Below are 25,016 nucleotides of genomic sequence, written 5' to 3' on the forward strand. Positions count from 1 at the left end.
TTGTAATGAGGACAATTTGTGACAAAATGTTGTTCATCTTCAACATGGTCATTGTCGCACATATTGCAGACTCTGTCTTTAAAATCCAATCCTGTATGCTGGCCTGTTTCAATTTTCAGACAGTGGTTGCCAAGTCTAAATTTTGTTAAGGATTTGCGAAGTTCACTGTTTTTCATAATTGTAGCATTGGCTCTGTTGTATCACCCATTGACTACTGGGATACACGATATAAAATTTGTTTGGGACCAGAATCTTTTGGAAATAACATCAATATGTGTGTGTTCCCAAATTACCATACAAATTGGTTGAAAAAATAGATGGCTGTGAGGTGCAAAGCTGAATAGGCGTGTTAGCAACATATGTTTGATAGGCTATGCTTCTGTGTAGTCATACACACACAGTAAGTTGATTTATAAAATAGGATCAAAAGGTCTGAATGTGCACTATGTTTGTACATATAATGGCATGCCAGATGTTATCAAACAAACTTACATAATAACCCATATTGAATTATATTTCTTTTTTTCTCTGGTGTATGGTGAAAAGCTATTGTTGGATATTGAGCATTTTGCTCTGTTACATTCTGAACATGCGTAATGTTGGCCGAGAACATGAATAATGTATTGTGACCCTAATAAGTACATTATCCATAGATACCGTTATGTTATTTCTGACTGCTTTCTCAAAGCCTTACACACATCGTGATAATTGTGTTCTTTGAGAGGCATGATCAAAGTAAAGTGGAAACTATAGTCATATGATTTTTCAAAACATTTTCCATGTTTCACACACTATTCACATATTATTATCTGTAATACGATGCATTCATAATTGCCATATGATAGCTTTTAAAATTCAGAAATTACATTAGTATTCATATTTTGAGCACTCATTTAGTTATGGCACCATGCTGTTATTTAAAGTCGTGGTAAAAATGAGAAATCACAAGCATGCACTGATGGCTTATTAGTAATGATATTTGCCTGTAGCTCATGAACAAATTTGATGCAATATATTGTCCCCCTTATCAAGTAATTTAAAAACACTGTTAGGTTGATTTGGTGGATAATACTCACAGCCTTTTAGTGGTCATACATATATGCGTCCAATTTCATTCCCTCCAAATCTATGTAGACGTTGTTTCAAGTAGTGTCGGTAAGTTATGGCATGATAATCTTATGTAGTTTGGATGTTCGGTGTTTTTTCACTCATCTCATTGTGTATACATAGTTAATTAACAGATGATTGAAACTTTATAGAATACTATATGCACTTAACAGTTAACGCCAGCAGTTGAACTTCATTGATCTTCTAGTTGATATGTCATTTTCGATACAGTGTTTCTTTGTTGCAATCTTGACATTTCATATTAAAGGAATCTTGAAGTAATATTGTGAAACCTGTCTAATCTGAACACTGAAGAGATTGTGAATCCTGTCTAACACGAACACTTAAGGTTTTTTTAAACCTGTCTATTCAGAACACTGTATGGATTGTGAAACCTGTCTATTCAGAACACTGTAGGGATTGTGAAACCTGTCTATTCAGAACACTGAAGTGATTGTGAAACCTGTCTATTCAGAACACTGAAGTGATTGTGAAACCTGTCTATTCAGAACACTGTAGGGATTGTGAAACCTGTCTATTCAGAACACTGTAGGGATTGTAAAACCTGTCTATTCAGAACACTGTAGGGCTTGTGAAACCTGTCTATTCAGAACACTGAAGTGATTGTGAAACCTGTCTATTCAGAACACTGTAGGGATTGTGAAACCTGTCTATTCAGAACACTGTATGGATTGTGAAACCTGTCTATTCAGAACACTGTAGGGATTGTGAAACCTGTCTATTCAGAACACTGAAGTGATTGTGAAACCTGTCTATTCAGAACACTGTAGGGATTGTGAAACCTGTCTATTCAGAACACTGTATGGATTGTGAAACCTGTCTATTCAGAACACTGTAGGGATTGTGAAACCTGTCTAACATGAAGTTGAACACTGAAGAGATTTTGGATGTTTTAGTTTTTTGAGTGGAAAAATAATTGTTGTGCGTTTGTAAAAAGGTTTCATTCAAATTGGGACAATATAGTACCTGGGGTATATCCAATTTGCATATAGCAATGTAGATCTATATGAGGTTTTTTTGATGGGTCGTTTCAGTTTAGGTTATATCAGGTGTCATTATTAAGTGTGATACGAGCATCATTTTAATCTTCAGGAACGTGTTTGGAATTCTGGATATAAATTACAGTCACTCAGCCATAGCTACAACCTTTGATTTCATTTCGTGAAGTGATTTTTATCCAAACTCCCAGAAGATATAAACAATGTACGATTCCTTTTCCACTCAAAATTAATATAAAGTACTTCTCTGAAGTTGAGTGTTGATTTTAACAGATTAAGAATTCTAAATATAATACCAATATGTTTAATGACAAAAGGAAATCACTTTTTATTATCTCTTACATGTATTTTCTTCGTAATAATTTGACGCTGAATAGAGAAAAAAAAATTAAAGTACTTTGTCAGTATAATATTATGTGATTGTGCAGATCATCTAAACCAGTTGATAGAAATATATTATAATAACTGTAAGATATGTGCATTGTAACATATGTTCATATATGTCAGTCACATTGTGATGTTTTAGGAATTATTTGTATATGCTTGACGGTTTCTAAAGATATTGAGTACATCTAGGTTAATGCATATGAACTGTACTACCCCTACCCCATGTATTGAAGATGGTCATGTATAAACTGTATTGGTATCCTCACCATCACTACCATACTCTTTAACTTATTGCATGCTTATGAACCATATCGTACAACATATTGAAGAAATGCATGCTTATGAACCATATCCTCTTACATATTGAAGAAATGCATGCTTATGAACCATATCCTTTGATATATTGAAGAAATGCATGCTTATGAACCATATGCTCTATCATATTGAAGAAATGCATGCTTATGAACCATATTCTCTTACATATTGAAGAAATGCATGCTTATGAACCATATCCTTTGACATATTGAAGAAATGCATGCTTATGAACCATATGCTCTATCATTTTGAAGAAATGCATGCTTATGAACCATATCCTTTGACATATTGAAGAAATGCATGCTTATGAACCATATCCTTTGATATATTGAAGAAATGCATGCTTATGAACCATATGCTCTATCATTTTGAAGAAATGCATGCTTATGAACCATATCCTATGACATACTGAAGAAATGCATGCTTATGAACCATATGCTCTATCATTTTGAAGAAATGCATGCTTATGAACCATATCCTCTTACATATTGAAGAAATGCATGCTTATGAAACATAGCCTTTAACATATTGAAAAAATGCATGCTTATGAACCATATTCTCTAACATATTGAAGAAATGCATGCTTATAAACCATATTCTCTAACATATTGAAGAATGCATGCTTATAAACCATATTCTCTAAGATATTGAAGAAATGCATGCTTATAAACCATATTCTCTAACATATTGAAGATATGCATGCTTATAAACCATATTCTCTAACATATGGAAGAAATGCATACTTATAAACCATATTCTCTAACATATTGAATAAATGCATGCTTATAAACCATATCGTATAACATATTGAAAAAATGCATACTTATAGACCATATTCTCTAACATATTGAAGAAATGCATGCTTATAAATCATATTCTCTAACATATTGAAGAAATGCATGCTTATGAAACATAGCCTTTAACATATTGAAAAAATGCATGCTTATGAACCATATTCTCTAACATATTGAAGAAATGCATGCTTATAAACCATATTCTCTAACATATTGAAGAATGCATGCTTATAAACCATATTCTCTAAGATATTGAAGAAATGCATGCTTATAAACCATATTCTCTAACATATTAAAGATATGCATGCTTATAAACCATATTCTCTAACATATTGAAGATATGCATGCTTATAAACCATATTCTCTAACATATTGAAGAAATGCATACTTATAAACCATATCGTATAACATATTGAAAAAAATGCATACTTATAGACCATATTCTCTAACATATTGAAGAAATGCATGCTTATAAACCATATTCTCTAACATATTGAAGAAATGCATGCTTATAAACCATATCGTATAACATATTGAAAAAAATGCATACTTATAGACCATATTCTCTAAGACATTGAAGAAATGCATGCTTATAAACCATATTCTCTAACATATTGAAGATATGCATGCTTATAAACCATATTCTCTAACATATGGAAGAAATGCATGCTTATAAACCATATTCTCTAAGATATTGAAGAAATGCATGCTTATAAACCATATTCTCTAACATATTGAAGATATGCATGCTTATAAACCATATTCTCTAACATATGGAAGAAATGCATGCTTATAAACCATATTCTCTAAGATATTGAAGAAATGCATGCTTATAAACCATATTCTCTAACATATTGAAGATATGCATGCTTATAAACCATATTCTCTAACATATGGAAGAAATGCATACTTATAAACCATATTCTCTAACATATTGAATAAATGCATGCTTATAAACCATATTCTCTAACATATTGAAGATATGCATGCTTATAAACCATATTCTCTAACATATGTAAGAAATGCATACTTATAAACCATATTCTCTAACATATTGAAGAAATGCATGCTTATAAACCATATTCTCTAACATATTGAAGATATACATGCTTATAAACCATATTCTCTAACATATTGAATAAATGCATGCTTATAAACCATATCGTATAACATATTGAAAAAATGCATACTTATAGACCATATTCTCTAACATATTGAAGAAATGCATGCTTATAAACCATACCCTTTAACATATTGAAGAATTGCATGCTTATAAACCATATCACCTAACATACCGAAGAAATTAGTATTCCTATGAACTAAACTGACAGCACCCTAACACAGTTAGTAATGATATGGATATGAACTTATTGAGACCCCCCCCCCCCCAACATATTGATAATTTGCATGGGTCCTACTTATGGCCATCTTCCTAATACACAATTGGCATGGATTCAGACCTTTCTGACAACCCCCTAACATGAATTTGAAGCTTACTGGTATCAATAGCCACGATAACTCAGTGAAAATTGCTGTGGTTGTGAATCTTACCGACAACCATTTAACTTATTAAAAATTAGCATGGATATGAACCATGCTGACAGCCCCCTAACACAGTGAAAATTGACATGCATGTGAACCTTACTGACAAACCCCCTAACACAGTGAACATAGAAAATAACTATAAGGGTTGCAGAATTAGTATGATGTCCCAGAACATGAGACACTTGTGATTAGTCTAAATCTTCTTTTACATCTAATTAGCCAAAGAAAACAAAGGGGAAAACAAAGAAAAGTTATTTATACTTAAGGGCTTACTAATTCATCATACAGATGTATGCTTTGATACATATTCATGTATAATAATTAGCTGATTTGCAGATTTGTAGGTTTTTAAAATGGAGTGAAAGATAATGCTTTAGCCTGGAGTTGATTTGCATTATGACTACTGTATTAATTTTAAGTTAGCCAAGCTTCAGCCATAATGTTTCCACCCACTCGTACCGTAAATAAAAGAATAAGCTGCAAAATATTTATGCTGTATTTTGATTAATAACAAATTATTTATATCATATTCAGCAACATTTTCAATTTGTGAGACATGCTTGATTTATAGAATTAGAAAATGTTCCTAGTACTGGATTATTGTGTTATTTTAAATTGAAAATGCTAGTACATGTATTTTGATAGTGAAGTCATTTAGTTTAATTTGCCTGCAATGTTAATGCAGAGGCAAAGTTTAGGGAAGGCAAATATATCTCATTTATGTTTTTTTTAGTAAATTTCTTATGGTTATCAAAATATGATAAATTCTATAAATTATATAATTCCGGCTACTTGCTGATAATGTTTGAAATTGTCGTTGCTCAATATGAAGGTAAAATGAATAGGGATTGTTTTTGTACTGTAGGCCTATAACCCCTCTGTTTTATTTCCTGTCCTCTGAGACATGTCTGGCATGGATGTAAGCACTTGGCCAATGCAGAACACTTGTACACTCATGACACCCAGTTCCATATCATGTAAAATTCTGATCAATCAAATGAGTACTACTCAGCAGGTATTCTGTGTGGTACATGTGAACAATTGGTCATCAGCAATTTAAGTAAATTTAGGCATTTTATATTTGGCTACATGTACCTGTGTGTAACAATGATCAACATATGCTGATGAAAACCAAAGAAAATCCTTGTGACTTTTATGTTTTGCATGTTTTATTCAACAACAAGGAAAATATGGTGGTAACCCTTTTAATTTCTTCACGGTACTATTTTAAATGATGCTCACTCCAATAATAGATTTATTTACTTAGCAGTGATGTGACCACATGAAGGTCAAATCTATGCAACATTAATTTTTAATTAGTGTGAATTATGAGCTTTCATAAAATTTATAGTTTTATAGTTTGAAAAAATTTTTATTTCCTAAAAATGTTCACTACTGGTACATTCTTAAATCTAAGCTCTTTAATATCTAAAATTGGTTACAATCTCCAACCTACTTTATTCCACATACCTGTAGCAATGCAGTGCCCCAGTGCACCTTGCATAAGTACTGAGTCAGTGGGGATTTTGTTTATGCTGGATTTACCGTACTATGGCATGTCGTAACACATCTATCATGTCTAACTCTAGGCATACTGGTTGGTGAGAGACACCAGCATTGTCTCCTAGTACCCTATTTCAACTTAACCTTTTATTTATGAACTAATAATTCAACTGGTGAGGTCTGTCATGCCTATAACTGTTTGGGGGAACCAGTGCATGTCTCTTTGTATTATTAGACACATATCCACAGTACTAAACAAACAAACAAATAAATAAAAATTTACAATCTGGGTATAACATTCTCTGTGATTTAATTTCATTCATGGAACACTGCATTATACATGTATATCATGCTTTATCACATACTCCCTCTAAAATTTCATTATTTGCCAGATTTTCATAATTTATTGGTTTTCAAAAACTTTTATCATTTAGTGAATGTTTTAGAATACATGATTGATTCCATATGAATCCTGAGTTGAGTTGAACTGTTAATGTGACCTTTGACCTGACACAGGGCAAGAATGCCATTAACTAATTAAAATAGTGATGTACTGCCAACAGTTACCAGTTCCTGACATCTTCTGAATATTGCAAATTCTGAAAATTCAACGAGTTGAGCCTTTAGTTTAATTTCGTAAACAAAATAGTGGTTAAAATTATGAGTTCTTACTTCATATGTATTGTTTGTATTGTTGTAACGCCCTGTAATTCCCTGACACTGCAGTATCTAGACTGCCAACAGTCCTTCTGGCCTAATGGTTTTTTTTCACCTAAAATGATTTAATGTAATGCGCTTGCGAAATGCCTCGGCATTTCAAGCTCAGGCTATAAGGCCCGAGGGACAGTTATGGGCTGAAGGCATAGCCTTGCTATTAATAATGCATGCATTTGGATGACGTAAAATGTGCATATACATGCAGGTGGAGCTCATCTGCATTGAAAGGTAAAATTGCGGGATTTCAAATGTCACGTATGTGTTTGATTGCTTTCTAATAATCCATCTCCAGAACTACAAATTGGTCAAGTTCCATATTTTACCTCGAAGACCTTACTTACGACTGGTTAGTAATTTCATGACGTCATTGTGTCTGCCAATCACCATGATACGCTACAGATACGCTTCAGGAGAATTTCTTTACAGTTGCGAGTTATGGAGTAGCGACCTATAAAAGTTTCTCAAGTCTTATGACCCTCGCTTAAAATTGCTTTGGCATTTTGCAAACCCTTTGCGGCATTCGATTAAATAATTTTAGTTGAAAAAAAAACATTAGTCAACAGACTATGCAGTGTCTTAAAGTGCCTGTGCAATGCCCACCCTCACGTTTCCCATTTTAGATCTGTATCCCACTGAAATGGGCAGTTATTGATTTTTTTGCTGAAAATGATTACTCGTATCCAAGTAAATTTGGGATATTTCTCGTGTTGTAGCCACGCCCACCTATTCTGAAACGGTCGACTGTTTCTGGATTTCCGACTCTCGCCGAAAGTGCGCCACCAAATGCCAAAATGTGAGAGGAAGTCATACCCCTGAGCCGTAATAACACTGGTCATTCAGTATACTTTTAAACATATACATTTTTCAGTCGGCGTTTTTTTTCTTTCTTTTTTTTCTATTTTTTTTTTTTTTTCGAGAGAGAGTTTTTAGATGTTGATTTGTGGGCAGTTGCAATGAAACGTATAGTCATAGTGTAAGTATTTACACGTTTCTAATCGATCCGAAGGTGCGACACCAGTGGACGAAAGCCACTTAACCTCAGATTTATTTTTTGGAAAAACTGTCCTCGTCCATGAAAAAAACAACTAGGTTTAAAGAGAAACGCCAACAACATAAACCTGGCGCAACACTTTTGAAAGAAATAGATTCCGGACCATGATCACCGAGGCGGATTTCAGAAGAGAGAGAGACGTCCGGCAAGTGTTTCAAATGAGTTGACTTTTTTGTGATCCTGATTATCGTTTTATAGAGACCATTTAGTCCCTGTTAAGTAAAAGGTAGCAATAATTTTGACAGTGACACGAAAACGAAGCGTCGGACAAACAGGAAATTACACAGCCCTTACATACTGCTAATTGTTTTCATTTTCGAAGGCTAAAAGTTTCTGAATTGTTTGGTGGTTTGTGTTGAATGTCGAATTCACACCTCTGTTCTTTTTTTACCTCCATGCTTGCAGCTTGATCTGCGTAATAATTTCTGAAATAAGAATCCGGGCTTGGTCAATGTGTTTCCACCAAATAAAGTTTTAATACGATGTTATAATTATGACAATCACGCCATGGACCACGCTAACTCGAATCCACTCTGAATTTATCTGTATGTGTGTCGATCTCAATTATTTTTGTTATCCAATTAAACGCCGCTTTTAACGCACTTGCCCTCGTCGTGACCCGACGCGTTCACCTATTTCAACAAAATTTCAATTTATTTCCACGCGGCTGTCATTTATTTAGTAACTGTGATTTGTCGTTTTTTAAATTATTTTATAGTGATCACTATCATGGTCTAATGTTTAGAATGTCAAAATATGTTCTCTTTTATTTTAATTTTGAAAGTTTTACTCAGACGATCAATAAAATAAAACAGTTTAGTGACGTGCCTAGTAACCTGCTAAATAACGAGATAATTCCGACGTCAAATTCTATTTTGTCCAGCGACAGTGTACAAACGTGCGCCGCTGACGATCACGGTGACCAGCTACACCAGAACGAACATATTTCGCATCTAACTCAACCCCATGCAACAAAAATTGATAATATGTGTTCATTATGGTCCATTCCTCCTCGACGAACAAGTACATAAGTGAAAATTTAGTCAAAGACGAGAAAACTGCAGAAGAAACTTGCCTTATTTACACGTATCGGCAATGCAAGCTGCCATGCGACTTCCCCTTCTGACGTCACAAGGGGAATTTCTGTATGCAAATAAGAAGCTAATGAGGAGCCTCGTTTTAAAATACACAAAAATAAAGTTGCCGTAGATTGAGTTTAAAACACATTTTTTCACTTAAAAAAATAATTCATGCTTAGAAACATAAAAAATAATAATATTTATGTATCAATGGATAATTTTAGGCGTGAAAATAACAGCCATTTCACAGGCACTTTAAATCCTTAATGTGGCTATTGTTGATTTTTTTTCACTTGTGGATTTTGTTTTATGTGTTTTAGTTTGTTACTGATTTGTGACATAATGATTAGTCTCCAGCGTTCTATCAAAAGCATAATATGAATAGGGCTACTCCCCTACTCTATGATTTTGTAATAACAATAGACTTTAATTATCAAAGTAACAAATAAACAAATAAAACGCAGGTAATTAATACATTATTTTTAAAACTCTAAACAGATGTTCACCTCTGGTGTCAACAACACTCAATACTGTATCTCAACTGTAAACCTTTAAATTAAAACAATAGAAATCTTTGCGGTTAACAATATATTCCGCTTTGCTGATTGCATCAGCTACCTCAATCACCATCACCTACAGACTGGAAATGTCAGTGTGAAAATTGTCCACCTTTTCAGATAAAATTTAATTGATTTTCAAAAATCACACTAGATGTTAAGAATCTCACATTGCTACTAATCATTATTTTTATGATAATATCTTATTTTCCAATATATATTCAAATAACAAGTCCATTACGTGAGAAGGCACAATTATCAGTTATGGCACAAATAGATTGAAAGCCCCCTACACTTGCAATAACTTTAATTTCTGTATGACATTCGTGACAGTGGTGATTGATATGTCGACATTGGCCTCATGATAATTGTCACCAGCAATATACCATATGGTGACGAGAAATAAAAACAGTCGTATTTTATTTAATTTGCATATTGTATTTAAGAATTAAAATGAGTGAGATTTTATATTTTATATACCTAGATTGTATTTTATATCTCAGTAAATATCATTTTTTTGGTTTATAATTGTTTCTGCTTCTACAGTTTGTAATTGTTTCTAATTTCAGTTATTATAGAATGACTAATTTTCACTGGGTTTAAATTACACTGATTTAGCATTTTAGGCATATTCAGTGGGTTTTGAATTCACGGTTTTATCATTTAGATAATGTGTTCTATGCTAAATTTTATATATTCACTTGGTTTTAATTTAGCACTTTTTCCAGTCAGCGAAATGAGCAAAATAAAAAACCAAGTGACTATTTGATCCTTTTATAGTATTATAGAATCAAAGATTTATTTTTGCTAGTTGTTGGTGCAGTATTGTAATCTTGTACTTTTGTTATCATTTGATGGTAATTTTCTTGATTACACTTTATGACTTGTCAGTTAATGTATTTGACAGCTAATACAAATACTGTATTCTTAATTATTGAATTTACTTTCTTCATATTTATTGCATGAAATCAATGAAAACAAAGTCTTGTAAAAAATACTTGTTCTTTTCTAAGGTAATATGTTAACCTAAATTGCTAAAATTAATTGCATCTAAAAGTAATCCCCATAGTACATGTGTAATTAGTGTGATATTGAATGTGAGAAGAATGGGAGATTACATCCTATACCATTGACAAATATTGATCACCCCCTCTGTAAGCACACTGTAAATCATAGCGATAACATATGTTGGTCATCGGGTCAACTTTGATAGTCAGCGCGTTTTTCTGGGTTCTCTACCACCCACGCATTCCCTAGGAATGTTTCACTTATTCTATTTCAGCTCCTACAAAGCTGTTCAGCCTCCTCTAATAGTAGTTCGTTTGACAAATTAGATAAAAAAAGTCATGAGTTCTCCCACGTGAGTATATATGCATTTTCAATAGTTCGTTAATTGTAGTAACTGTCAAGTGATTGACACCTGTGACAAAACAGTGAACTAAAAAGCAAATAGTGGCAGCCATTGTAAATGTATGAATATTTACTTTCCAGTGTTGTTGACTTTCCTTGGAAATACATGCTCAGTATGGAGTCCACTAAAATATTAATGTATTTGATCATGTAGATCCCTTAACTTGCTCGTTTTTATTTCGTCATTAAAGTGCAAGTACCGTACAATGAGTCCTTGTTCTGACCTTCTTTTTACTTAATATAATTTTGCAAAACAAAAACACTGATTCCCAATTTGAATTGTACTACATTGTGTTATTTAGGAGACAGCTTGTGAATTTCGCGTACTCAGCATGTATTATCAGCTGTTTTATTGCAATATAATCAACAAATCTGGACAGTGTATTTACATGTCCCTGGAGTATGTTTTGATCATAACTTATGTACAACTAACAATCACAGATGGAGTCTAAATGGACTATTTACATGTAATGAGGTTTGCACCTAATTGAATATTGTACGTTGTCTTCTCTTCATTGTTATTGGATAATGCCATTCAGATATCAAAAGCAAAAATTAATATTGGGCTCAGCAGGTAATTTTTCAATTGTTAGTTTTTTTTTTTTTTGCTCAATGACATATGATATGAATTCTAGTTTTGTTGAAACTTTTCAGTAAATTAAACTTCATTTAAAGTTTCTAGTGGGAAAATTAATAAAAAATGTTCCATCATACTGTCAAGTATTATGTGTCATTTTCGTTCGACTCAGCGAATATACATTTTTTCCTGTATTTTACATTCATTTTATCAGCGAAAATTAGTTCCACCTAAAATAAAGTATTTTACAGTATACAATTGGATGTTGTCTCCCATGATGCACTGTGTTTGTGCAGTAATATGCTTTGAATATGTATTTGAATTGAATTCTAGTTTATTTAAAAATATTTATCATTTTAAGCTTTACTATATTATTAAATCTTAAAGAAGAATATACATGTACGTAAAATTACTTTGTTTTTAGAATAATAGCAGATTGTGCCCATTATATAATATTACCATGTGCTTCCAAATCAGAAAATTGTGCATTTGTAAAGATCAAGAAAACCCATCATTATTCTGTCACTTTAAACAATTGAGTTCATTTTCATCTGAAAAAAAAAGGCAATGTAAATTTGTTAGTTGTTCTTTATACAGGTAGCTTTTGACATACAAACAGATATAACAGGGCTTGTCTATGATCATGCAATTACAGACAGTGCATCAGGCTCCAATCCCAGAGTATTTAGTAAAATTTGATAAAAAATTGAAATTATGAAATACAGCGAAACCATAAAGTGAAACGCAGAGCTAGTCTGTAACTGTATAAAATGTAATTGCCATTGCATTGAACATACATATTATGAATAATACCGGTAGTACTGCTTCAGGATGCAATCAGAATATGAAATTGTTTGTACATTGCCATCAATAGTCTCACCACATATATTCTATTAATATGCTCTGTGTTCCCCAATAGTCAAAGCCTGGCTGGCCTTCGGATTGAACTCAAATCCATAATGGGGAACAGACAGCCATGTTTTCCATCTAGATAGAGATACTTCCGTGTTATTTTCCTATTACATTAAGCTTAGATTAACATTAAAGTTAGTCCTCAGGTTTTTCTTGACAAGCTTTGACATTTCAGTACTGCAATAAGATCATTAACTTGTTAAGCCCTTATAGATGAATGTCTGCCTTATACCTGTTTGCATTTGAGCAAAACAAGAGCTTGCATCATTTTCATGTCAGTGTGTCTGAAATTTATTACATTTTGGATACTGCTAGTGATTAAAGTGTGTGGCCAGTGCAAGATCTCACACTGAACTGAACTATGCACTGACACTGACACTATATAATATGATACACTATACACCACACCCACTACACACTGCACTGCACTGCACTGCTTGAGGGCTAATACAGTTTATTTCTCATTGGAAGCTATTAGTCTAAAAATATTGTACTAGTAATAACTAGTTAGCACAAAAAAATACATGTAGGTCACTTCTTTTATATGTCCTATTTCTGTGGGTTACGGTACTTCACCAATTATGAATATGCTTATCAGCTGAATATATTTTTGTTTCATATATATATTTTCCAAATTGAACTGAAATCCCTTTTCATGAATGTCATTTCTGTCAACTTGATGAAATATGCCAGTGTCTGCATTAGTTGTTTTAAAGGATAATGTATCATAATTTTACGACTGTTTTCCTGTGCAGTGGCATAGAAAATTATGGATCATTCAAAGATGGCTGTACGCTTATCGCTTCACCAGCCAGTCTGGTTACCATAGCAACCATTTAACAAGGTATTAAATACTTCAGATAATTATTTTGGTGTAACTGGTAGTCACTGGATGGCAACCATCACAGGAAAAGGGATTGACTACATGTAAAACTGATAAAACAAGGAATATTTCATAATTTTGGTATTTTATAATGCTTATTTATCAGTATATCTTCATCAGTATTCTACAATACTCAGATTATTTTAATATTTGAAAACATCAGGTGCTATAGACAACTAGCCTTATATATCAATCGATAGTGAATTACACACTGCAATTTGTGTGGCGCCATATTTAGATATACCGGTAGTATGCTCTACATGAACATGTATTCAATTGCTCTTTCTAAAGCCCTAACGCCCTTCCTCCCACCCTCAACAACTCTGTGACAAATTTCTAATTTGTCGGACATCCCTCAAAGAGTACTTATTCAGCTTCAAAATGGCTGCTTATTACCGTAGTATGCGTCTAGCTGATACTTGTCGCTGAGAGTCTGCCATGTTTTGTGAAGTAGAAGGCATATGGTGTACATTCTGCAATATCTCTTTATCTACTTTTTGTAAACATGTCATGTAAAAACTCTTGGTGACTCACTTGTCTCCAATTGTAGGTCTGAGATCATAATTCAAGATTATTACCCATTTGAGCAGCAAAGTAACATAATGAACCTGAATAATTGTTTCCATGTAATTTAAAAAAAAAAAAAATACCTGGTAATATCCATTTTGTCTAAACAAAATTTAACAAAAATATGAAAAATGCTTCCCCGCAATTGGTGAAATAATACCACTGCCGATTTGACTATTCAAGAGTATTCACAGAAATTTAACCCATCCCCCAAATTCGCAAATTAATTGAAGCCTGCAAAAATGTCTGACAAAATAGGTTTACAATGTAATCTATTTGTTTTATGTTTGTTTTTCTTGGAGAACCAGGAGTATATCATACAGTGATGTTATTATTGTAATGAGATTTTGGTAAATGCAACAAAATTCATTGATGTAACCATCAGTAACTGCAAATCCAGACATGATAATTAGGAGCCAGGTACATGTATTCTGTGTGGGAAAGTGGGGATATGATCAATATTAAAGTAACACATTTGAAGCTCATGAACTGAATGTGTATGCTTCCTTTGATGAGGGGGATATTTCATGTGTTGCTGCAGTTGCTGCAATTCACTGTCAATTGATACAAATTTGGAACATCAACATTTCTATTTCATAATGCATTTGAACCACAGTTGCAATCAAGCCATGTTTACTCGCAGGTTCCAACGAGACCATTCACCTTGTGATACCACAGTTTCTATGAAAACCATTTACTCTGTGAAACCACAGGTGCCATCAAGACCATTTACTATGTAAAACCACACATGTCATCAACACCATTTACTCTGTAAAACCACAGGTTCCACTGAGACCATTCACTTTGTGAATCCACAGTTGCCATGAAGACCATCCACTTTGTAAAACCACAGGTACCATGATGACCATTCACCGTGATACTACAGGTTCGAACAAGACCATCCACTTTGTGAAACCACAGGTGCCATGAAGACCATCCACTTTGTGAAACCACAGGTGCCATGAAGACCATCCACTTTGTGAAACCACAGGTGCCATGAAGACCATCCACTTTGTGAAACCACAGGTGCCATGAGGCCCATTTATTCTGTGAAACCACAGGTGCCATGATGACCATTCACTGTGAAACTGCAGGTTCCAGCAAGACCATTCACTTTGTGAAACCACATGTGCCATGAGGCCCATTTATTCTGTGAAACCCCAGGTGCCATAAGGCCATTCACTGTGAAACCGCAGGTGCCACGATGACCATTTACTCTGTGAAACCACAGGTGCCATGATGACCATTCACTGTGAAACCACATGTGCCATAACACCATTCAATGTGAAACCACATGTGCCATGAAGACCATTCACAGTGAAACCACAGGTGCCATGATGACCATTTACTCTGTGAAACCATGGGTGCCATGAAGACAATTCACTTTGTTAAACCACAATCGCTATGAAGACCATTCACTGTGAAACCACAGGTGCCATGATGACCATTCACTATGTGAAACCACAGGTGCCATGAAGACCATTTACTCTGTGAAACCACGGGTGCCAGGATGACCATTCACTTTGTTAAACCACAATTGCTGTGAAGACCATTCACTGTGAAACCACAGGTGCCATGATGAACATTCACTGTGAAACCACATGTGCCATAAGACCATTCAATGTGAAACCACATGTGCCATGAAGACCATTCACTGTGAAACCACAGGTGCCATGAAGACCATTTACTCTGTGAAACCACGGGTGCCATGAAGACCATTCACTTTGTTAAACCACAATTGCTATGAAGACCATTCACTGTGAAACCACAGGTGCCATGATGACCATTCAATGTGAAACCACATGTGCCATGAAGACCATTCACTGTGAAACCACAGGTGCCATGATGACCATTCACTGTGAAACCACATGTGCCATAAGACCATTCAATGTGAAACCACATGTGCCATAAGACCATTCAATGTGAAACCACATGTGCCATGAAGACCATTCACTGTGAAACCACAGGTGCCATGATGACCATTCACTGTGAAACCACATGTGCCATAAGACCATTCAATGTGAAACCACATGTGCCATGAAGACCATTCACTGTGAAACCACAGGTGCCATAAGACCATTCAATGTGAAACCACAGCTGCCATGATGACCATTCACTGTGAAACCACAGGTGCCATGATGACCATTCACTGTGAAACCACATGTGCCATAACACCATTCAATGTGAAACCACATGTGCCATGAAGACCATTCACAGTGAAACCACAGGTGCCATGATGACCATTTACTCTGTGAAACCATGGGTGCCATGAAGACAATTCACTTTGTTAAACCACAATCGCTATGAAGACCATTCACTGTGAAACCACAGGTGCCATGATGACCATTCACTATGTGAAACCACAGGTGCCATGAAGACCATTTACTCTGTGAAACCACGGGTGCCAGGATGACCATTCACTTTGTTAAACCACAATTGCTGTGAAGACCATTCACTGTGAAACCACAGGTGCCATGATGAACATTCACTGTGAAACCACATGTGCCATAAGACCATTCAATGTGAAACCACATGTGCCATGAAGACCATTCACTGTGAAACCACAGGTGCCATGAAGACCATTTACTCTGTGAAACCACGGGTGCCATGAAGACCATTCACTTTGTTAAACCACAATTGCTATGAAGACCATTCACTGTGAAACCACAGGTGCCATGATGACCATTCAATGTGAAACCACATGTGCCATGAAGACCATTCACTGTGAAACCACAGGTGCCATGATGACCATTCACTGTGAAACCACATGTGCCATAAGACCATTCAATGTGAAACCACATGTGCCATAAGACCATTCAATGTGAAACCACATGTGCCATGAAGACCATTCACTGTGAAACCACAGGTGCCATGATGACCATTCACTGTGAAACCACATGTGCCATAAGACCATTCAATGTGAAACCACATGTGCCATGAAGACCATTCACTGTGAAACCACAGGTGCCATAAGACCATTCAATGTGAAACCACAGCTGCCATGATGACCATTCACTGTGAAACCACAGGTGCCATGATGACCATTCATTGTGAAACCACATGTGCCATAAGACCATTCAATGTGAAACCACATGTGCCATGAAGACCATTCACTGTGAAACCACGGGTGCCATGATGACCATTCACTGTGAAACCACATGTGCTATGAAGACCATTCACTGTGAAACCACAGGTGCCATGATGACCATTCACTGTGAAACTACAGGTGCCATGATGACCATTCACTGTGAAACCACAGGTGCCATAAGACCATTCACTGTGAAACCACAGGTGCCATGATGACCATTCACTGAAATCCCAGGTGCCATGAATATTCACTGTGAAACCACAGGTGCCATAAGACCATTCACTGTGAAACCACATGTGCTATGAAGACCATTCACTGTGAAACCACAGGTGCCATAAGACCATTCGCTTTGTGAAATCACAGGTTCCAACAAAACTGAAAACACCAGTTGTATCCAACCCACATCCATCCACCATATTTGTATATTTGTAATAGAATTGTACATAAAAATTTTCTGTGTAGTGATTCATTGAAATATTACCTATTTACTAATGCCTCTGAAATTTACGCGACTAATAGAAAAAATATGCTACTTCTATTGCACCACTGTGTTGCTACATTTCTATCTTGTTTTTATTATAAAAACATTTACTCAAAATAGCAACAGAATTTCCTTACAAAGAAGAAAATATTTGCTATTTCCTACTGAAAGCCTCTATAGTAATAACAAAATCAAGGGGAAAAAAAGCGTCAGCAAGCATTTTTTTGATGTTATTGTCTCAATAGAAGTGGAGATGCTTTAACAGATTTCTATGCACCAATTGAGTCAGGAAGTCAGTTATGACATTACTTGTGCTAATGATACTGGACATTTAAATTACATTGACAGTTTGGGAAGGAGAATCCTGTCTTCAGACTGCATCCATATAAATGCTCATGAATCTTAATGATGTTGATGGTATGGTGTAATTGCTTCTTATGAAAATGTAGTACTCTAAGCTAAATTTTGAGAAATGAATCCATTAATTGAAAAAAAATATAAGTTATTCAAAACTTTGATTTTTGTATATGATTATGCATCATTGCACATTAAGGGTACCCACTCGTATATGTCATCAGACGCTGGATATCTGCTCGCAGGCTTTTTAATAATTTATTTGTTTAACTCTTAGTCTCGTACTGGTTCAGGGAAGAGGATTGTTCACATAATCCCCTGGCTGATTGTGGTGTATTTTGGGTAAATGTTTATTCCTATTACATGTAAAGGAGGCAGTGCTTTTAATGTTCATCTGCCCCAAAACATCGCAAAGTCATTACACGCTCAGTCAATGCAACATGCATATACTCTGGTCGCCGTAGTTGATAATATTTGCCTTGCTTTTTCGGTATTGATGTACGACTGTATGATACATGTATCATGTCCAAATACCGAAGTCTGTACTTTATGTAAGTTATCTTGTTCATTTACTCATAGGTGTGATACTTACTGTAAGATTTGTACAATACCGATAATAATATGTCCATGGCAGTACATGTACAATTTGAGTTCAGGCAAAAGTTTGTAACAAAGAAAAAATGAATCATTTTTATAGTTCACTTTGACCGAGAATTATCTGTCGATTTGAATTCCTTACTCCATTCATGCAAGTTTTTTGAGACTTGATTTCATGGAATTGTTTTCAATTGGACTTCCAAATTTTCTTTAAATTTCAATTTGAGCCCATGAAAGCAAACAAGGAGTGATCCTTTAATCTGATTGACATATCCTAACACATGCTTAAATTGGTACAGGAAAACAGATGAGTTTATGTGTCATTGGAATATGGGATAATATACACTTAATTGTGTATCAACCCTGTACAATGTAATTTACTGTACATGATAAAACTACAAGTGGAACAGTAAAATCTCAAGTGTAATTTACTTCTGAAACATTAAGGTTCCTTTGAGATCGCATTGAATGCAATAATGCTTTAAGTGTCTCATGTTTCACATGTAATATTCACTATGTCTATAAAGTGTTTCTTGCCAGACATGGTAGCTTTTTTTTTTGATATGATCATCCTTCGTACAGGATGTGCCGAGACAGGATGATGCTGGCGGTTCACAGACTGCCTGTCTTGTTTTATGGTACATTAAGTCTTGCATGTCTACGTGCTAATAATGTTTTCAGTGTTTTCTTCCCATACATATGATAGCCATTTTTTGTTGACTCATAGTAATGATAGCCAATTAGATTTACACATTAAAGTTAGACGTTTTCCATTATCTTCCTACCTCCATTCTGGAACCTTCTTCCAGGTGTTATGCAATTTCTTATCAAGAGGGTTGTTGTGCATCAATATTTATGAAACATAACGCTTGGTTTAATAATCCATCTTATTGGACAGAAAAATATGAATTTGCAGCTATTCAGCTTTATTTTTAGTCTACCTCAATGCTGCAAGTTTTGATTGCATGGCCAACTATGAGACATTGGATGTGTGCTTGTGTAAATACTCTGTATAAAGCATCAGTTGATTTGGTATCATTGTTTTGAGTTTCAAAAGTTTGATAATTTGTATGTGGTGTTTGTAAAAATAGTTCTCCATCGAGTTGAACCTGGTGAGATTGTCTTATAGGTTTATAAAACTATCAAGGTAAAAAGGCATTTGGCGTTTGAAGTGTGCAAACGATAAACATGCAAACGCTATCAATTTGGAATCATTGTTGATGAACTCGTCAGATCAATCGCTATAAAACTGTATGTCCAACATTTTTGTGGTGAACATTTGTATAATTTCACCATTATTCAGATTGAAGGATGCATTTGTCAGAAATGTATGTTGCCTATATATATATATATTATATAAATTCTAATAATGCAAGTATATAAGTTACTATAGGAATGGTAATTTGACTTGTGTCGGCAATAGAAATATCATTAGTGTCTAGCCCTGGGATGTTGACTGTTCATAAATAGGTACAGTAGTCACATTAATGCCTGACTTGTTTCTTGATACATAAAACCATGCCATTTAAAAATAATTTTGTGGAAAACATTTAATAATGACATTGTAGGTACTTGTCAATGACCAGTGAAACCCAACCCTATTTAATTGGTTCCTGTTTGGATGAATTCTGTAAAACCGGGACTTTGGGTTCCATGTATGCAGACTATCAGTGTATTATGAGCCATTTCCTAGACATTCATTAAAACCTTTTTTTCCCCGAAACATTGAAAAGCCTTGATGATAGCATATATTACATATATTCTTCATATCTTCACTGGTATTTAAAATCATGCTCATACCAGTATCACGTCTAACATCACTTACATTTTGCCAAAAAAAAACTGATTTTTTTTCTATACTGCATGTAGTATAGAAAAGTATGTGGGTCAAATTAAAGATTATATGCCATGTTTGTTATGTACTTTTTAATATGAGTTCGAGTGATTCGAAAAATGCAAAATAATATGGTTGCCAGAATATTTTAATTTTAACACAGGTTTCTATGGTGAGATTATTCTTTCCAATCCCAAAATCTTGCTCGGTGACACAGAAGAAAAAAATCAGTAATACAAATCCTAGTATTTTTAAAAGTTTTCAAAAAAAATGACATTGTCCCTTTGAATAGTTTTCTAATATACAATGGAAGTTCTTTCCCATAATGCATTGCATTTATGTCCAGTAAATGCTTAGTAGTGCAAAATTTGAATTCTGCTCAGACTGCTTTATTATGTCTTTATTTATTACTACCATAGTATTCACTCTTGCTTATTTCAACCACCTTAATAATTTACTGTGCTATATTTTGTGCGTTTTTGATTCTTGACGTAGCTGAGTTAAATCCACCATCAGGTCACTGACGGTACTCATTTTGTGATGTGAATAAAATGGCTGTCTGATGGCCATTTCATTCTATAGTTTATTTAGTCTATTTTTCTGTTACAAAACAAAGACAAGTTTACAATTTATATTCCTTGTCTGATCCAATTTGTTTGACTGGCAGCTATTTTGGTTGTGAAAACCCATTATTCCAACATGCCTGGGATGATTGGAATCTCACCGATGCATTTGCGTATTCTCTTTATCATTGAAAAACTCAACATGTGACATGCTTGTAGACTTCTCAAATTAATATGACATGTGCCATTCACCCATGATTAGTACATTATTTCTATATTAACTCTACATGATTTCAGCATGATGCACATCATTTCCCTTCAATGATAAGAAGCAGTTCTTTTTTTTTTCAGTGAATAATGAACACACAAACAGAATAGTGATATCTCAGTTTATACGTATGTATGTGGTGTTAACAGTTCAGAATTCAGACTGCCAGCTTTGATACATAATGGAAGTACATGTACATGTAACTCACATAAATGAAAAATTGGGGCTCAATCCAACTACCGGTATTCCTAATATAATATTTTAATAATGCAAAAATAATGTAATATATATATAGAACAATAACCGTTGTTTATGATTTTTCCTCTTAATTAATGCAAAATTCTCTTTTATCAATTCTCTAAAAATTCATTAAGAATTCAGTTGATTAAAATTCACCTATGTTATAATATAGATTATTATGTTGCATTGATAAATGCTTAATTTATTTGAATAGAAATTTTTATAATCTTTTATGATCTTTCCCCTTAATGTCGCCTGTGATCATTTATATTCAAATCTGCCTCTCCCCTTTAAACAAATTTTAATGATTTTACTCAGCTTCCTGGATGCAGATGTTGCAATGGCTGCTGGTAACATGTGTATTATAGGTTGTGTAATCTGATATACACCGGAAATAAACAATAAAATGATGAAGGAATAACGTTTTTTCAAATTTTAAACATTTTTTGATGGGGTGGAGTAGAACTAATTGGATATTTGAGAAGAATGTGTGATTAATATATGTACAATGAATGTTATATTTATATGATTGTTTTATTTCCAGAAATTTCTACATGTACATTATAAAAAAATGCAGATATGCACATAATAGTAATAACACACAATTCACTTTCTCTTGTATATATGCGCACAGAACAGTCTGATTCTTATGATTTTGTTTTGCTTTTGTAAAACCAAAATATCTATTAAATGCTGTCTGGTCATGTGTCAGGCAGTGTGTTATTGCTTTATACATGTAAGCCATGCTGTTAAAATGAATTAAACCAACATAAAAACGCTAATCTAACTACTAACATCACAACATATTAAAATATTAATTACGCTTCGTGACACTATTAGGATTTAAATGAATGTAAAAAAAAAAGCAATGCACACACTAATAGCACATCTCCCGCATAACGTACAATTCCAGCATGCTAAATTGCCATGTAGATAGAAAGCTCTCATCGCTGTTGAATCATTCATTACTTATTTCCTCCACTGACGCTGTAATGTATATTAATCCTCTGTGTAACCATTTGGAATACCGCTATTACACTAATTGTCTTTTCTGCGTTGATCTTTAAAATGCATGATTTAACATCAAAACTGTGACCAATCCACTAATTATTGTTTTTTTCTTTTCTTTTTTTTGTGGCTTCTACAGAGGATCAAGGTAATCGAAGTTCCCCTCAAGTATTTTTTCAATTTCTTTTTTTTGGGTTTCCATAAATCTACTACAAAAGATAAGTACATCTACACTATAAAATACAATTCTTTTTTCTCCTTCTTTCCAATGTTTTTCTGGTGAGACATTCTTGCTGGTTTACTTCCTTCAATTCTATCTTAATTTTTATCTTCACAATCTGTTTTCTAAATCTGAAAATGTTTGATTTTTACTTGTAACTAGTCTTATTGCCATATGACGTCAATAATACTTTCACCTGCCAAATTCTTGTATGCAGTCATATACTTATTTAGTTGTGTTGTTCATTGAAACCATTGAAAGTATCAAGAACAATATTTATTTAGGCTATAAATTGAATATGTAGGAGTATGGTAGAATATACCATGACTTTTCTTCTTTCTTAAAATTTCTATCAAATTTTGAACATTTGCTTTCACTCACAGTAAGACTGTCTGTTATTTTGAATATCTCTCTATGATACCTACATCAAATACATTGACTAGAATGAGTGTGATGGGAAATTTTGAATGTGTAAAGCAAAGCTATGACAGATTTGTGGAACTCATTCAACATTTCTTTAATAGTATTCTGACTTAAGAAAAGCTGTCATCTTTCCTATTATAATGTCACGTAAACCCAGCAGTAGGCATCTGAAAAGCCATTTCCCAGGTACATGTTGACAGACGTGTTTCTAACCTGTCAGACACACAATACTTAGTAGCTCTGTATGTGCACAGCATTTTGATTGTTAGTTTGATCCAAGATGTACAACTTATGCATACTAATTTTACTGGGAAAAAAATAACCTAATTTTTTGCGAGTCTGGGTAAAAAAAAATATTTTTGTAGTTATATAAACAGCAAATGTTTTTATTTGCAAAAATGTTTTATTTTATAAACAACAGTTGATGAACGATGTGCAATGCTACTTTCTAAAATCACAGTCAATTTATTTTTCAAACTCACCACATGTTTCTGCACTCATTCGAAAAAATCGATGTAACAATTTCCTAAATTATGATTCCAAATCTCATATACCAAAGCGATGCATTCAGAACTCACTATAAAATCATGCAAAATACAAACTTGAAACCTCTCATACTTAGAATGATTTAGTCTGGCCTTCGATAATCACTGTGTTTTGAATAAATCAGCTGTTGCATTATTTTAGGGGATTACTGCTGCTATGAATTGGAACATGATATCTTTCCTATTCAGAGCTACCAAGAAATAGCATTAATTTGTTGGGTGGGGGGTGTGCTATTGGACAGAGTAACTGCACTGAAGATAAGGAGTTCTTTCTTTGGGTGTTGCTTTTTGGATCATCCCTGTATTTGCTTAAAGCGATATTGATATTTTTATCAGAACTCTGATTAATATCACCGTCCTCATCTTCTTAGTGTGAATAAACCTGTATGTACACATCCCACCACGAAAGCCTCAAGATAAACACACCCTTGACTAGAAACAGTGGAACAATATGTAGTAATCACTGTAATGGTTGCTATGGTAACAACATCCTAAGGCAGATTTACTGTCGCCAAGGATTTCATCTTCACTGGTGCCACTGAATTATTAATTCTTGCCCTTAGATATTCATATCATCAGACTACTTAATTGACTGAGGAAAAAAAAAGACTCCCTAGATCGAAGACAGTAATTGATGAAGTCATGAGAAATAAGAGCCACAAGGGATATGCTCCATTACATCATCCATCATCTATCTTTACAAACCTTCAGGGGTTGTACCTCTTTACCAGAAATATGGAGGTTAAAATATTTAATATATTTTGCTACAACGTATTATGTTATAAATTAGAACTGCCAATAGATCACAAACTCTCTGAATTGTTTAGGTGCTAACAAGCTTAGCTGTGATTAGTAGCCATATTGATTGAAATGATTTGTGACAAATTTTGTAAATACACATGAAGTATCATAAAATCTCCTCCACTTTTAAATTTTGAAAATTAAAAAAAAAATGAAATTTGAATTGTTTGA

The 25,016-nt window shown here is 34.0% G+C and overlaps 1 protein-coding gene across 3 annotated transcripts in view; it reads left to right on the plus strand.

Moving 5' to 3' along the window:
- Window positions 1-25,016, plus strand: part of Arrb (beta-arrestin) — a 90,211-nt gene that overhangs the window by 9,351 nt on the left and 55,844 nt on the right. Inside the window, 1 exon segment of one of the 3 annotated variants that reach the window (NM_001184838.1) lies at window positions 22,996-23,004. The exons of the other annotated variants lie outside the window; for them this stretch is intronic. Coding sequence (NP_001171767.1) covers window positions 22,996-23,004 — 9 coding nt within the window. 3 annotated transcript variants of the gene reach the window in all.

Source organism: Saccoglossus kowalevskii, chromosome 1, assembly GCF_978046115.1.
Source record: "Saccoglossus kowalevskii chromosome 1, keSacKowa6.1, whole genome shotgun sequence".
NCBI lineage: Eukaryota > Metazoa > Hemichordata > Enteropneusta > Harrimaniidae > Saccoglossus > Saccoglossus kowalevskii.